The sequence below is a fragment of the Haliotis rubra genome, unplaced genomic scaffold (assembly GCF_003918875.1).
Source record: "Haliotis rubra isolate DU_JTF1 unplaced genomic scaffold, ASM391887v1 Scf751, whole genome shotgun sequence".
Lineage (NCBI taxonomy): Eukaryota > Metazoa > Mollusca > Gastropoda > Lepetellida > Haliotidae > Haliotis > Haliotis rubra.
The window spans coordinates 194,802-212,428 of record NW_025767470.1 but is presented as its reverse complement, the minus strand read 5'-3'; the positions used below and the strand labels follow the sequence as shown (position 1 = coordinate 212,428).

Here is a 17,627-nt window from a genome sequence, read left to right as displayed (position 1 = left end):
AGGACGTTTGGTCCCAGTTTAGATTCTTTTGAGGACAAAGTTTCATTCTTGAGCGCTTTTTTTATCCTATCCATATAAGCCTTGTTTTTTCGATATTAATTTTTAGTCCTGAGAATCTTGCAAAGATATCCAATACATTTAAAACTGCAAAAAGGCAATGTTCAGAACCATCTAAGGTCCAGGCTGTGTCATCAGCAAACTGATGAAGTAAATATTCTATATTGCCAATATTTATACCTTTTATATTTTTATTATTTCTTATCACATAGAATAAATATATATGGCGAGAGAGGGTCGCCTTGGCGACATCCTCTAGATATATTAAACATAGCGGAACCATATCCATTGACTCAAACATTTGATTCGATTGCTCCGTACAAAGTTTTAAACCATTTTCTAATAGAAGTTCCAAAATTGAAAAATGACAACGTTTTATCTATAAATGCCCAATCCACAGTGTCAAATGCTTTTTCGAAATCTATAAGTAAAAGTAGACCAGGTATTTGATGAGTTTCTGTATATTCCATAAGGTCATATATCATTCTAGTAATTTCCCCAATATACCTACCAGACATAAAACCTTTCTGGTCTTCATTGATCAGTATATTAAGAACTGTTTTTATCCATTTGGAAATTGTGAGAGACGCAACTTTATAGAAAATTGATAACAAAGAAACTGGTCGCCAATGTTTTAAATATATTTTTGATTTACTAGTATTGCTTTTTGGAATGCATGTGATGAGTCCCCTTTTAAGAGATATAGAAAGTTCTCCCTTTTTATAAGATAAGTTCAACGATTTGATTAAATATTTGCCCAAATCAATGACCAGTAAATTGATAGAATTAACCAAAATCAGTTTCCTGATAGTAAAATCTGTTGTTATATTGGAGTGAAAGAGCAGGTTACTATGCTTACTATTTGTGAATTTCTAAGCTTGTGTCTACACTCTCATCAACAGGAGCTGCATGTAAGGTTATGGTGGAGTTTATGTTGTCTTTAAGACTATTGTCTGTAATTTGTAAAATACTTTATTTACTTCCTCTGAAAAAATATTCTGTTTGTGAGAAAATACAATATATTCCAGAATGTATGGGATTATATTCCAGTCTGATGAGATTTCCTCGTATATGAATGTGATTCACCTTGTGGTGATTCCAGGTAAACATATATAGCGAGCAGCTTGGTAGTAGAGGTGAGAGACACAGTAGAGTCCACATGGTCATGCTCTGTTGGTTAATTGTGTGTCGTACCTGGAGTGGATTTTTTATCAGTCACTGGATTGTCTGGTCAAGTCTTTATTGTTTATAGCCTTCATACAGCTAGAATATTGGTGAGTGCGGCATTAAACAAACAAATGAATAGTATTCCAAATGATTTTGTCAGCTAGCAGAAAGACTCCCAATGAGCCATATTATAAGTGTCGTGATGGTCCATTACTTAGTCTGCATGAATGAATGTTTGTAATGTGTTTTGTGTTTTACAGGTATATATGGTTCACTGTGGACTATATGTACTTTACTGATCTAGTATACATTTCTAGTGCACTACACATTGTATATTTCTATGTTACTCACACATATTATGTAAGCAGTGACTTGAAGTTTATCTCATTCACAGTGAATGACTTGACTGAAAGGTGTCCTATAAAATATCAGGCTGCTGTCATACATGCTGAAGAACTGCTATAAGTGTATACAAAGGAAGTAGGGAGAAGGATGACTGTTGTTTAGATTAGTGTGTCATTGTCTAACTGCAGCTAGCAACTCTCTTCTTCCACAGAACACCCTGTACTATGACACATGGTGGGTAGGACAACATGTATGTCTCACCTGGCTCAGTGCTTTTCTCATGCTCATTGCCCACTTCCTGTCACCTCGCTACCTTGACCTTCTGCACCGATGTGCCCTTCACCTTGGTCGATGGCAGCGTGTGGAGGGACGACATGCTCATGTACCGTATAATGCGTAAGTACTATGTAATGTTATGTGCATATACGTTAATTATTTCTTATCTTGATACAACATGTCTAATTCCCTCACTCCTATTGCATAACTCAGATCCCAAATGTGGTTCTCCACAAGGTGTAGATCTGGAACTACGTCCCCTTGAACACCCTTGAAAATTCTTCTCATTGAGCATTATGTTACATGTTTTCAGGATTGAACCAATCATTCTATAATCTTGGACTCAACAACCTGTTGTTATGGTATAGTACTTGAGTACAGTAGTCTTGGAATCTTCTGGTCGTAAGAAGCCTTTAGTCTCACCTATGAGGTTCAGGATCCACAAGTGCATCTGAAACATACACTTTCTCCTTCAGACATGCTACTACAGCCAGCTGACCTTTTGAGAGCTACCATTGGTACATTATGTAGTGCTTATCAGATAGAATACGATTAGTACTTCTCCAGAGATACTGACAATACTTAAGAGCTTTCATCTTGAGGATCAGAGGCACTGGCTCAGACCTTCTTCGTCAAGTATGTGTATGGCTTGATGGCATCTCATTACTAATCCTTAAGCGTCACAAGCTGCAGCATCAGCACAGTTTCTTTTTCACATCATGGGTGCATCCTTTGCCAGGTGCACTCCTTTGAACACTGTTGCATCTTGGTCAGGGAGTAGCAAATTGAACCACTGGTGTTTAGTGTAGCAGCTGACAGTGTAGCATGCACACAACAAGAAGTGAACTGCAGTTATACATAAGTATTCTGACAGACTGCTGGGCTGTTGATGGGATTCACTTCAAGTTGATATTCAGGTCCTCAGGGCAACACATTTATCATATACCACACTTAGCCATGATTACTGAAGAGGGAGCCAAGACCTAGTACATTACCCCACCAGCTGTAGTATAAGGCTGCTATACGTTGCAATATATTTTATCAGGATAAGAAATGATTTACCTTTTTTTATGTTAATAAACATATGGTAATAAAACTTCCCTAAGACCCCGTTTGACAAGTTGTGATATCCTAGGAAAGGGGAGGTAACTGATTGGCAAAATGTTGGTGATGTGCTATGGTGGAGTATATTTTGGGTTCAAGGTTTTGGAATCAAAGGGGGGATGAAATTTGCAGTGTGTTGTATCTACATAAATATCATTTGATTTCTGTGTAACAGTCTCACTCCTGTATGTCTGATGTCATTGTGTAGCTCCTGTATGTCTGATGTCACTGTGTAGTTCCTGCATGTCTGATGTCATTGTGTAGTTCCTGCATGTCTGATGTCATTGTGTAGCTCCTGTATGTCTGATGTCACTGTGTAGTTCCTGTATGTCTGATGTCACTGTGTAGCTCCTGTATGTCTGAAGTCACTGTGTAGTTCCTGTATGTCTGATGTCACTGTGTAGCTCCTGGATGTCTGATGTCACTGTGTAGTTCCTGTATGTCTGATGTCACTGTGTAGCTCAAGCATGTCTGATGTCACTGTGTAGTTCCTGTATGTCTGATGTCACTGTGTAGTTCCTGTATGTCTGGTGTCATTGTGTAGCTCCTGCATGTCTGATGTCACTGTGTAGCTCCTGTATGTCTGATGTCACTGTGTAGTTCCTGTATGTCTGATGTCACTGTGTAGCTCCTGTATGTCTGATGTCACTGTGTAGCTCCTGTATGTCTGATGTCACTGTGTAGCTCCTGTATGTCTGATGTCACTGTGTAGCTCCTGTATGTCTGATGTCACTGTGTAGCTCCTGTATGTCTGAAGTCACTGTGTAGCTCCTGCATGTCTGATGTCACTGTGTAGCTCCTGTATGTCTGATGTCACTGTGTAGCTCCTGCATGTCTGATGTCATTGTGTAGCTCCTGTATGTCTGATGTCACTGTGTAGGTCCTACATGTCTGATGTCACTGTGTAGCTCCTGTTTGTCTGATGTCACTGTGTAGCTCCTGTTTGTCTGATGTCACTGTGTAGCTCCTGTATGTCTGATGTCATTGTGTAGCTCCTGTATGTCTGATGTCATTGTGTAGCTCCTGGATGTCTGATGTCACTGTGTAGCTCCTGCATGTCTGATGTCATTGTGTAGCTCCTGTATGTCTGATGTCACTGTGTAGCTCCTGTATGTCTGATGTCACTGTGTAGGTCCTGTATGTCTGATGTCACTGTATAGTTCCTGTATGTCTGATGTCACTGTGTAGCTCCTGTATGTCTGATGTCACTGTGTAGCTCCTGTATGTCTGATGTCACTGTGTAGTTCCTGTATGTCTGATGTCACTGTGTAGCTCCTGTATGTCTGTTGTCACTGTGCATCTCCTGTATGTCTGTTGTCATTTAATAATCCCATTGTTTCAGGTGGTCGGAGCTGCAGGTATGGCCGCAAGGTGCTCTAGTCAAACATGTCAGGGGTTTGTTTAAAGCTGAAGGTATAAATGTCACAGCTGAACCAGGAAACAGCATGCATGGCAGATTTTATGTAAGTGGACATTTTCTTTCAATTATTGGAGTATGTGTGCTTGAACTAAATTACATACCTTGTTTCTGTAAGAATTGTAATGACTGCTTCAGGGCACATGACATTATTATTACATAAATGTTTTATTGAACTTTATGGATAACAACTTTTTTTTTTTTCGGTCCGGGAGGGAGATGTTTTGAGTATTGTGCCATTGTCAAGCAGGGATCAACAGTACAAGAATCTGTATCGATACGTTGCACTCACAAAATAACAGAGTTGTTATCCATAACATTTGATCATTATGTTGAATGAATTCATTGTAGTTGTCAAATCAAACAGGATCATTGTTGACATTATGTTGAATGAATTCATTGCAGTAGACAAGTCAAACAGGATCATTGTTGACATTATGTTGAATGAATTCATTGTGGTAGTCAAGTCGAAACAAGATCATTGTTGACATTTTGTTGAATGAATTCATTGTGGTAGTCAAGTCAAACAGGATCATTGTTGACATTATGTTGAATGAATTCATTGTAGTAGTCAAGTCAAACAGGATCATTGTTGACAATGAGTTGAATGAATTCATTGTGGTAGTCAAGTCAAACAGGATCATTGTTGACATTATGTTGAATGAATTCATTGTGGTAGTCAAGTCAAACAGGATCATTGTTGACATTATGTTGAATGAATTCATTGTAGTAGTCAAGTCAAACAGGAGCATAATTGACATTATGTTTAATGAATTCATTGTGGTAGTCAAGTCAACCGGATCATTGTTGACATTATGTTTAATGAATTCATTGCAGTAGACAAGTCAAACAGGATCATTGTTGACATTATGTTTAATGAATTCATTTTGGTAGTCAAGTCAAACAGGATCATTGTTGACATTATGTTTAATGAATTCATTGCAGTAGACAAGTCAAACAGGATCATTGTTGACATTATGTTTAATGAATTCATATTGGTAGTCAAGTCAAACGGGATCATTGTTGACATTATGCTGAATGAATTCATTGTGGTAGTCAAGTCAAACAGGATCGTTGTTGACATTAAGTTGAATGAATTCATTGTGGTAGTCAAGTCAAACGGGATCATTGTTGACATTATGTTGAATGAATTCATTGTGGTAGTCAAGTCAAACAGGAGCATTGTTGACATTATGTTGAATGAATTCATTGTAGTAGTTAAGTCAAACAGGATCATTGTTGACATTATGTTGAATGAATTCATTGTAGTAGTCAAGTCAAACAGGATCATTGTTGACATTATGTTGAATGAATTCATTGTAGTAATCAAGTCAAACAGGATCATTGTTGACATAATGTTGAATGAATTCATTGTAGTAGCCAAGTCAAACAGGATTATTGTTGACATTATTGTAGTAGCCAAGTCAAACAGGATCATTGTTGACATTATGCTGAATGAATTCATTGTGGTAGTCAAGTCAAACAGGAGCATAATTGACATTATGTTGAATGAATTCATTGTGGTAGTCAAGTCGAAACAAGATCATTGTTGACATTATGTTGAATGAATTCATTGCAGTATTCAAGTCAAACAGGATCATTGTTGACATTATGCTGAATGCATTCATTGTAGTAGCCAAGTCAAACAGGATCATTGTTGACATTATGTTGAATGAATTCATTGTGGTAGTCAAGTCAAACAGGAGCATAATTGGCATTATGTTGAATGAATTCATTGTGGTAGTCAAGTCAAACAGGATTATTGTTGACATTATTGTAGTAGCCAAGTCAAACAGGATCATTGTTGACATTATGTTGAATGAATTCATTGTGGTAGTCAAGTCAAACAGGAGCATAATTGACATTATGTTGAATGAATTCATTGTGGTAGTCAAGTCGAAACAAGATCATTGTTGACATTATGTTGAATGAATTCATTGCAGTATTCAAGTCAAACAGGATCATTGTTGACATTATGCTGAATGCATTCATTGTAGTAGTCAAGTCAAACAGGATCATTGTTGACATTATGTTGAATGAATTCATTGTAGTAGCCAAGTAAAACAGGATCATTGTTGACATTATGTTGAATGAATTCATTGTGGTAGTCAAGTCAAACAGGAGCATAGTTGGCATTATGTTGAATGAATTCATTGTGGTAGTCAAGTCAAACAGGAGCATAATTGACATTATGTTGAATGAATTCATTGTGGTAGTCAAGTCAAACAGGATCATTGTTGACATTATGTTTAATGAATTCATTGCAGTAGTCAAGTCAAACAGGATCATTGTTGACATTATGTTTAATGAATTCATTGCAGTAGTCAAGTCAAACAGGATCATTGTTGACATTATGTTTAATGAAATCATTGTGGTAGTAAAGTCGAAACAAGATCATTGTTGACATTATGTTGAATGAATTCATTGTGGTAGTCAAGTCAAACAGGAGCATAATTGACATTATGTTGAATGAATTCATTGTGGTAGTCAAGTCAAACAGGATCATTGTTGACAGTTTGTTTAATGAATTCATTGTAGTAGTCAAGTCAAACAGGATCATTGTTGACATTATGTTTAATGAATAAATTGCAGTAGACAAGTCAAACAGGATCATTGTTGACATTATGTTTAATGAATTCATTGTAGTAGTCAAGTAAAACAGGATCATTGTTGACATTATGTTTAATGAATAAATTGCAGTAGACAAGTCAAACAGGATCATTGTTGACATTATGTTTAATGAATTCATTGTAGTAGTCAAGTCAAAAAGGATCATTGTTAACATCAAGTTAATTGTAATAAGTATAATACCAGTGTTATTCCCCCACCTGTTCCCTCACCCACACAACTGGTTATTCCCTCACGCCTGCCCCTACCCACACAACTGGTTATTCCACCAACCCTGGCCTACCCACACAACTGGTTATTCTCCCACGCCTGCCCCTACCCACACAACTGGTTATTCTCCCACCCCTGGCCTACCCACACAACTGGTTGTTCCCCCACCCCTGCCCCTCCCCACACAACTGGTTATTCTCCCATCCCTGGCCTACACACACAACTGGTTATTCCTCCACCCCTGCCCCTACCCACACAACTGGTTACTCCCCCATCCCTGCCTCTACCCACACAACTGGTTATTTTCCCACCCCTGCCTCTACCCACACAACTGGTTATTCTCCCACCCCTGGCCTACCCACACAACTGGTTATTGCCCCACCCCTGCCTCTACCCTCATAACTGGTTATTGCCCCACCCCTGCCTCTACCCACACAACTGGTTATTTTCCCAACCCTGCCTCTACCCACACAACTGGTTATTCCACCAACCCTGGCCTACCCAAACAACTGGTTATTCCCCAACCCCTGCCTTCACCCACACCTGGTTATTCTCCCACCCCTGGCCTACCCACACAACTGGTTATACCCCAAACCCCTGCCCCTACCCATACAACTGCTTATTCCCCCACCTCTGGCCTACCCACACAACTGCTTATTCCCCCACCCCTGCCCCTACACAGACAACTGGTTATTCCTCCACCCCTGGCCTACCCACACAACTAGTTATTCCCCACCCCTGTCTCTACCCACACTACTGGTTATTCCCCTCCCCTGCCCACACAACTGGTTATTTCCCCACCCCTGCCTCTACCCACACAACTGGTTATTCCTCCACCCCTGCCTCTAACCACACTAGTTATTCCTCCACCCCTGCCTCTACCCACACAACTGGTTACTCCCCACCCCTGCCCCTACCCACACAACTGGTTATTCCCCCCCCCTGCCTCTACCCTCAAAACTGGCTATTCCCCACCTCTGCCTCTACCCTCTCATCTGGTTATTCTCCCACCCCTGCCTCTACCCACACAACTGGTTATTCCCCACCCCTGCCTCTACCCACACAACTGGTTATTCCTCCACCCCTGCCTCTACTCACACAACTGGTTATTCCCCACCCCTGCCTCTAGCAACAAACTGGTTATTCCCCACCTCCGCCTCTACCCACAGAACTGGTTATTCTCCCACCCCTGCCTCTACCCACACAACTGGTTATTCCCCACCCCTGCCTCTACCCACACAACTGGTTATTCCCCCACCTGCCTCTACCCACACAACTGGTTATTCCCCCACCCCCACCCCTGCCCCTACCCACACAACTGGTTATTCTCCCACCCCTGCCCCTACCCACACAACTGGTTATTCCCCCAACCCTGCCTCCACCCACTTTCTCCATGTGTATTCACCAGTATGAGGACAAACTTCTAATGTGCCACATGGGGAATAGTTATAGCCCTGTCCTTTCATTACCGTGAGTTGTATTGCCTGTTAATACTTTGAAGCTTGTGTCCGCTCCGTACACAGTCAGGTAAACTTTCTTTATTATTATCCCCTGCCGTGCGTTTAGCACGAAGCGGGGGGTATAGTATTAGGCCCTGTCCGTCCGAATTGGAATATCTTAAGAACCGTTCACTAGATTCTTTTCATATTTTGGTACCTGGTTTCATCACAGTATAAGAAAGGTCCAGCTTAGGTTTGGTGACCTTGACCTTCATTTCAAGGTCACAAGGGGACTTTAACATTTTACCTGCATGTTAAGCTATATCAAGAACCGTTCTCTGGATTTTCTTCATATTCAATACCAAGCTTTGTCTAGGGAAGGCGCAGGGCCCAGTCTATTTTGGTGACCTTCACTTAATTTTCAAGGTCATGGCGACACTTTGAAGATTTCAGCATGTGAACCTGCATGTTAAGCTATCTCAAGAACCGTTGACTGGATTTTCTTCATATTTGACACCAAGCTTCATCTAGGAAAGGCCCAGGGCCCAGTCATTCTTTTTCATAGAGATCGTCCTTGGGGTACATATATGCATTTTCTGCGCTGAAAATGTCCTGTTACAGTTGTATCAATTTTTTAATAAAAATATTGTACAATAAATAAAATCTTTTTTATCTATTATACGGCCCCCACCCCGTGGAGTTACCCCCCGCTACGCATGCGCAGCCAACCAGGTAAGCACCTAGGCCCATATCATCATTCCTTCTGCTGTCATTCCACAGTCAAGACGTGTAGAGTACTAGCTGAATACCTTGTCTACGATAAAGATAATGTCTGAGATTCCACCACCTGTATGTATGGTCTGTATTTGTCCTTTAACGGAACAGCTAAGACTTTTGCGGTCGGTTTTCTCATAATTGTGACTTTGTATTAAATTTTTATGCTAGCTTTCCCGTGGTTTACGCACGTGTTGCTTTGCCAGGGCAGGAAGTTTAGCGTGCCACGTGGTTGTCCTATTGCGTTTTAACCAAGTATTTCTTCCCGTGGTCGTATTCACGTAATTTTCAATGTTTTGTACGTGTATATTTATGCTGCTGGCTCCGCTGTTAGCTACATGCTTGCGTGTTTGCTTTCAGGCGTTTTCTGGATGTTCTGTCTGCAGACAGAGCATTCCTAGAGCTGACCAGCACGACAAGTGCTTAAGTTGTCTAGAGAAAGTCGGCCATAATCCCGACGTTTGTGAGCTGTGCATGGGCTTCTCCCCCCGGGCCCAGAAAAGGAGGGCCGCAGATTTTCTCTTTATAGAGAACTGAGAGAGGCGGGAGGGGAACTGACCCAGGAGGTCCCCCTGTCTAAAGCTAAAAAGGCTAAAGCCGGCAAAAAAGCTAAGTCGCATAAGGCGCCTACTCCTTCACATAGCGGTTTTGACATGTCCGTAATAACACAGCTTTTTCAGCAGCACATGGACTCAGTGAAGTCCCTGGTTCATGAGTCGGTTGGTGGTCTCCGGCAGGAGTTCCTCGCCCACTCTGAGCAGGGGACGGAGAGTCCGGGGGTGGGATCGCCGAGCCCGGCTCGATCCCTTGGCCTGGAGGCGTCTGTAGATCCGTTGCCTCTGGCTTCGGGTCCGGATGCCTCGGCTTACCCGGAGGGAGAGGGTTCGCTCCCAGTCCCCCTCTCGGTGTTGGCGCAGGGTCCTTTGAGGATTCCTGGGGTTCCGGTCCCTGCGCCGCCCCGCCCCATGAGAGCAGAGGAACCAGTTCTGCCTGGTATTCCTCCCGCGTCTCGGGACCGGGGTTCGAGTGTGGTGTCGGGTGCTGAAGCGTGGAGTTCCTCCAGCCTCTGATTCGGGCCCGGGTGCCGAGTCCATGGACGTTGGGGAGGTTGAGGAGCCGGAGGGCGCTTTCCGTTTCTCGATGGCTCTGCGGGAGGTACAGCAACGTATTGCTGAGTTTATCCCCCAGGCCGCGGTACCTACCAGCCGCTCGGACTCGTCTGAGTTCCGCCTGCCGGGCGAGGCGTTTGCCCCTAGGCAACCCTCGCAGACGCTACTCCGTATCTTGCCGTCCCTAGTGCAGGACGTGGTGGATCCTCTCCTGGTTGGGACACGCCTCCGGTTCGACTTGCCCGAACTTGTCAAGAGGTACCAGCTGGGGGATGATTCCCTGTTCTTTGTACCAGTGGTCGAAGAGTGTGTGTTTACTTCGGTCGCCCTGGGGGGAGGCTTGGCTTCCTCTGGTGCAGCCCCGACTGCCAGGCAAGTGGGGTTTAGTGCCACCATTTGCCCTTGCTGGCGCCCCCCTGCAGCAGGCTTACAAGACCTACGAGGAGGTCTATCGGAATGCCATGCAGCAGGTGCGGGTGTTTTCCACGAGGCCTACCTCTCCTCGATTCAGAGGTCGGCCCTAGAGGCTGAGGGGAATGCTGGGGACGTGTCCCCGCATGTTGTTCTCTTACACCAACTATCCAAAGTTCAGGCCCACCTAGCGCGCGACTCCTTGCGGTCAGCGGCGTCTACGGTGATGTGCGCAGTCATGAGGATGCGCAAGCTGTGGCTGTCGACGTCTCGCTACTCGGCAGCTACACAGCAGACCTTGCTGGCCCTTCCCTTCCGTCTGGGAGCGACGTTGTTTCCTGGGGCTCAGCAGGTCATACGGGAGGCTGCTGCTGCAGCTACCTCCTTCAAGGATTCTAAGGCCTTGTTGGAGCACCCGTGGGCTTCTCGCCCCCGCGCTCCCATTCCGGCTTCCTCCTCCGGGGTGCAGCCTACACCCGAGTCTGCCGGCTGGCTTCGGCCGCTGGGCAGGGGCAGGCGGAGGAGCCGTCCCGCCAAGGGTAAGGGCAAGGAGCAGTCCTCTTCGTTGGCACCCAGCCTTTTTGCAAGGAAGGCGTTGTTACCCTTACCTCGACGACTGGTTGCTCAGCGCGCTAACTCAGCCAGCGAGCCTAGATTCTACTCACACAGTGATAGACATTCTAGTTCAACTGGGGTGGATCATAAACCTCAAGAAATCCGACCTGGTACCTACCCAGGACTTCTCGGGTCGCGGTTCCAAACTCACAAGGATCTTGTCTCCTTGTCGCCGGACCGGGCCCCTTGTTCCCAGCCCCAGGCACCAGCGCGGACTTGGCTCCGTCTACTTGGCCATATGGCGGCGACTATCTCTGTGGTGAGGCGGGTGCGGTTGAGGATGCGCCCTATACAGCAAGCTTTGGCGAGTCTGTGGGCTCACTTGGAGGACCTGGAGCGGAGTCTCACAGTCCCCGGGTGGTTGTCTCCTCACCTTCAGTGGTGGACCAATGTCGGGAATCTCTCCAAGGGGATCCCTTTGGAAATCCCGACGCCAGCTCTTACAGTTCAAACCGATGCGTCCCTCACGGGCTTGGGGGGTGTTCTGGGCAGTCTGTCGGTGTCCGGACTCTGGTCCGAAGCCGAAGCCCGCCTTCACATCAGCGTCTTGGAACTGAGAGCTGTGCGGTTGGCTTTGGAGCGCTTCCGGGAGCATGTTCAGGGCCAGGTGGTTCGTCTTCAGTCGGACAACTGTACGGCCATGATGTACATCCTGAAGCAAGGCGGCACGGTGTCCCTAGTGCTCCTTCGGGAGACTTGGGAGTTTCTCCTCTGGTGCGACCAGTGCAAGTGGCAGGTACTCCCTGTTTATCTCCCGGGGCTGGAGAACGTGCGAGCAGACGCTCTCTCTCGCCGGATCCTGGCCCCGCACGAGTGGATGCTCGACCGGCAGATATTCGGAGTTATCTCCCAATTGTACGGATTGTTCCAGGTGGATCTGTTTGCGTCTGGCGGGACGAATCAGATACCCGTTGTCTGCTCTCGAATACCGGACCAGAGGGCGTTGGCTTCCGATGCCTTCCTGCTGGATTGGACGGGCAAAGTGCTCTGGGCGTTCCCGCCGTTACCACTCATTCCCCGGGTCCTCTCCCAGCTGTCCACCCAGCCAGCTCGGCTACTTGTGCTACTGGCACCGCTATGGCCGTCACAGAGCTGGTGTCCGGTAATTCTCAGTTTCTGGCTCAGCCTCCTGTTCTATTACCTTTGCGACCGGACATTCTCACTCAGAACGGCGCGCCATACCCCAATCCAAGGATTCAGTGGGTGGCTTGGCCTCTGTCAGGTCTAGCCTCGAAGCACGCGGAATTCCTGCAGCAGTTGCAGACACAATTCTGGCTTCGAGGCAGGATTCGACAAACGTTCAGTATGAGGATAGGTGGTCCCGCTATGCGCGCTGGTGTTCAGATAGGGGGATTGCAGATCCCTTTTCTGCGGATTTAGTCTGAGTATTGGAGTTTTTGCAAGCTCGTTTGGAAGAAGGTCTGGCGGCTTCGACCATTTGTAGCTACTCCACCTCTATTTCCACTTTCACACCCCTGTCGATGGTGCTCTTCTGGGGCAGCACCCTCTCGTGCAGCGCTTTTTAGCTGGCGTGGATCACGTTCGACCTGCCATCAGGCGAACCAGCCCACCTTGGGATTGTCAATTGTGCTAGATTGGCTGTCCGGTCCTACGTTCTCACGTCTTTCGGCTATTTCCATTCAGTTGTTAACATGGAAGGCTGTATTTCTGGTGGCGGTAACATCTGGGCGTAGGGTCGGCGACTTACATGCTATGTCGGCAGACCCGGCGCTGACTGTGTTCCATCCAGATCGTGTCAGTATTCGCCTCCCGGATACTTACCGACCGAAGGTCGATCACACTTTCCATGTGACAGCTCCTATCGAACTTCCTACTCTTACCCAGCCTTCCACATCGGGGACCTCTCCTACGAGCACTCACCCGTTGGATGTCCGAAAGACTCTCAAGGTCTATATCAAACGAACACAGGGGGTCCGTACGGGTACCCATCTGTTCTGCTGTTACGGTGGCGGGAAGGCTGGGGTGCCGGCGAGCAAACAGACCCTGTCTCGCTGGCTTGTTTCGGTCATTTGTGCTGCCTATCAGGCTAAGGGCAAGCCTCCCCCTGAGGGGTTGAAGGCTCATTCGGTCAGGGCAGTAGCCACGTCAAAAGCTTTTGCATCGGCACTACCCATTGAAGAGATATGCTCTGCTGCTATTTGGAGCCGGCCTAGCACTTTTATCAGGCACGATCAGCTTGATACACATTCACGTGATCGTGCGCGCTTTGGACGTTCTGTTCTCTCCAGTGGACAGTGTCCTGCCACCCTGACCGAGTGAGTCTTGGTTATCTGGTTTAGTTGACGCTGCTTTCAATTGTGTTTTATTGATATGTCCGCTGTTGTATGATCTAACTCCTTTCGATTCTCTACGGAGATTATGGTCGGTTGTGAGTGGTTTTTTCCCCCCTACGGTGCTCTCTAATAGATTCACGATAGACCATGAGGTGGGTGGGGTTGTTTACTTTCGCACTTCATGCGATCTTGTTATGCTTAACCTACGATGTCAACTCTCAGTACCTTTCCTCCCTGTCGGTTACCCTCCCATAATGCCTCTCGCGGAAGCTCCGGGACACGTGACATGTGAGTGTTGTGGTGTCTGTTACATTATTCTTAACGATCACTATTCATGTGTACTATGACAGAATTCCCTCCTCCCTGGCCTCCGGTCTTTGGGAGTCTGTGTTTATGCATATATGTACCCCAAGGACGATCTCTATGAAAAAGAATTTACCAAACCTGTAGAGGTTTTCAATTCTTTGAAGAGAGTCGTCCTTTGGGTAGGGCCGCCCGTCTCCCCGCAATTCTGTTCACTGATTTATTCAGCAGAAGGAATGATGATACAGGCGTAGGTGCTTACCTGGTTGGCTGCGCATGCGTAGCGGGAGGTAACTCCACGGGGTGGGGGCCGTATAATAGATAAAAAATTTTATTTATTGTACAATATTTTTATTAAAACATTGATACAACTGTAACAGGACATTTTCAGCGCAGAAAATGCATATATGTACCCCAAGGACGACTCTCTTCAAAGAATTGAAAACCTCTACAGGTTTGGTTAAATTTTGGTGACCTTCACACATAGGGTCACGACAACACTTTGAAGATTTCAGCATGTTAACCTGAATTGTCAGCAAGATATTTTAAGAACGGTTCACTGGATTTTCTTCATAGACTTTTAGACTTCTCTTGAATGTTTTTCAATAAGCAATTTCTTTAGTACTAGTTTTGCATCATTCATACACTATGACATTCATGTCAAAGTCAAAGTCAGTCTTGAAAATATGTGTGTGTTTGAACAACTAAAGAGACAGATATCAAGAGAGGTTGATTAGTCATGTTTTTGTTGACATTTACCTTCATCTTAAACTTTCATTACTTTATAAGTTTGATTTGATAATTTGCAGCGGGGGAATATGTAACCTTAGTGACAATGCTTGTTGTCATTGTATTGCCATTTTGCTACTTACTGTGTAAGACTTCACCATATGCATGTATGTTATCATAATTGCTTATGTTGGATGTTTCTGTAGTACAAGCAATGTTGCATTGAGTGTGGTTTGTTTATTTTGGCAGTTCCTCTTTCATAAACCACTTCGGGTGATCAACTGGCTGCTGATCTTGGCCTGGCTACTGGTGGCATATCAGTTTTTCCGCTTGCTGCAGTGCATGGAGTGGAGTCACATTATCTGCCTGGCTCTCATCCTGTTCTGCAACTACTATACATTATTTAAACTGATGAGGGACCGTTTCATTATGGCCAAATGTTACAAGGAAGAAGAGAGCATCAACAGCAACACCTAGCCAGTCATACTGTGTGGCCAGGTAGCGATCACAGTTTTGTGGTGGAACATATTAGTAATGTAATAAAAATGCAGTTTTTACAATGTACTTTCTGCCTGTGGTTTGTTTTATCAATTGTCTGTCTGTGTGCTGGATAAAGTTACTGATCATAACACATGGGATCAGTTTCAGAAAATGAGATGGAAGGATAGATCTACCCACTCCCTCATCACAGATACGAAGAATGGCTCAAAACAGTTTGAGCAGAAACAAGGAGTATGGGAGCATGACTGGTATTAGGAGCTTGTATAGACTTCACCATATGGATGTTAATAGACAAGCCATTTCTAGTTGGTCAAGTTCCAGATGGAATCTTTTAGGAAACCATAAACATGGTTTCAGGATCAGAGACTGGTTAATCAGTTTGGATCTCAAAGACACTTATCTCCTCATACCTGGATTCCCGGAAGTATCTTTTGTTTGCTTTAAACAGTCAAATGTAATAGAGAACCAACTTTATGGATAACAATTTATTTTTATTCGTGAGTGCGATGTTTCGATACAGATTCTTGTACCGTTGTCAAGCATTAATGGAACATGAAGAAGGGGGGAAGTGTATATATACTGGATGTAACAATGTAACAAAGAAAACAACATAATTAACATAATTGGCTAGGCAGTAAGCTGATGAAGCCAGAGAGTAGACAAAGGACAGGCATGGAAGCCAATGATGTACAGATAATAATGAGATGTTTATACAGCAGAGTTTATACAGTAGATTTGGCTTGGTGGATGAGTGCATCATAAGCGGATGGAATGAAGTATCCTTGTTTTCGGTTGATGGTGGGCTATTGGCGTTTGATGTGGATGGCTTCGGTGAGCTTGCGTTTAGTGAGGTTTGTTTGTTAGCGAGAATGGTGATGTCAGACCACTCTATTTGATGATTGGGGCTTGCTTTGATGTGGTCGGAAATGGCTGATTTGCTGTCGGAATTGGTAACAGAGGTCTGATGTTCTTTCACTTGGGTGTTGATGGGTCGGGACCTTTCGCTTATGCAGCTCTGCCAACAATCAGTTTATTTTGTAGATGACACATTTTGGGTTGTTCTTGACGGTGGCTGGTTTTCTTCCATTGGCATGGAGAATGTTGTCAAGGCTGGAGGACGCGGAGAAGGTGGTATCTATGCCAGCTTGTTGTGTTAGGAGACGGCCGACTGTGACAGGGTTGCAGCAATGGTTCTGTTGACTATTTGGGATGGAAAGTGGTTAAGTTCTACGAAGACTTTCTTGAGATGTTCGATTTCATCTTGTAGTTTAGTTGAACAGATGTTCTTGGCCCTTCTGGTTAATGTGGAAATGATGCCGGTCTTATTTTTAGGTGGATGATTGGAGTTGTAGTGGATGTACTAATCCGTATGGGTAGGTTCTGTATATACAGTGGTCTGGAGTTGGTTGCAGGAGGTACAGGACGGCCATATATCAGGCTTGAGCTAAAAATCAACATACATACCTATTTGGTATGCTACTAACAATAATGGCATAAAAGGATGTTACCAGCCATTTTAATGTTCCCTGAAACACAATATTCTCTCTCTTGATGTTACCTACAGCAGGAGACCGCCTCCGTGGTGTAGTGGTTAGAGCGTCCGCCCGGAGAGCGGAAGGTCGCGGGTTCGATCCCTGACCGCGTCATACCAAAAGACGTTAAAATATGGTACTTGTTGGTCCCTGCCTGGCGCTCAGTATTAATGGGTACAACAAGGACTGGTCGGCTCAGAGTCAGTATAATGTGTCTGAGTGGGGGTATTCATGCTTCGCTGCGGCATGGTATCTCAGTGGGCTAGCACTATAAAACCAGCTTCAGTCTGGGCTAGTACAAGCAGCCGCACATACACATACACACGCATGCATGTCGTTGAAATATTCTCAAGCACAACGTAAAACCCAATTTCACCTCACCTCACCTACAGCAGGACAATATTTGCAGCCAGTATCGGGGGTCTTGCTGAATTTGACCAGATAGAACAGATTTTAAGCGTGTCAGTTGACCTATGATGTCCCATGATGCTTGTCTAGGGGGAGGAGGAGGAAGGGGGGAGGAAAGAGAAAGTCTTGTGGGGTCTTTGACACTGGTTAAAGCGTTGGCTCGTCAAGCCGAAGACCCGGGTTCGAATCCCGACATGGGCACAAAGTGTGAAGCCCATTTCTGGTGTCCCCCGCCATGATGTTGCTGGAATATTGCTAAAAGCAGCGTAAAACCAAACTCAATCAGTCAGTCTTTGACACTGGTATCT

General features: G+C 44.9%; 1 protein-coding gene across 3 annotated transcripts in view; it reads left to right on the top strand.

Moving 5' to 3' along the window:
- LOC124260157 (transmembrane protein 39A-B-like) overlaps positions 1-15,442 on the top strand; it is a 46,380-nt gene extending 30,938 nt beyond the window's left edge. For all 3 annotated transcript variants that reach the window (XM_046694409.1, XM_046694410.1, XM_046694408.1), the window contains 3 exons: positions 1,781-1,965; positions 4,292-4,412; positions 15,128-15,442. In XM_046694409.1, the coding sequence (XP_046550365.1) occupies positions 1,781-1,965; positions 4,292-4,412; positions 15,128-15,355 (534 nt within the window). In that variant the 3' untranslated portion in view covers positions 15,356-15,442. The remainder of the gene's footprint in view (positions 1-1,780; positions 1,966-4,291; positions 4,413-15,127) is intronic.
- Positions 15,443-17,627: the final 2,185 nt, after the last annotated feature.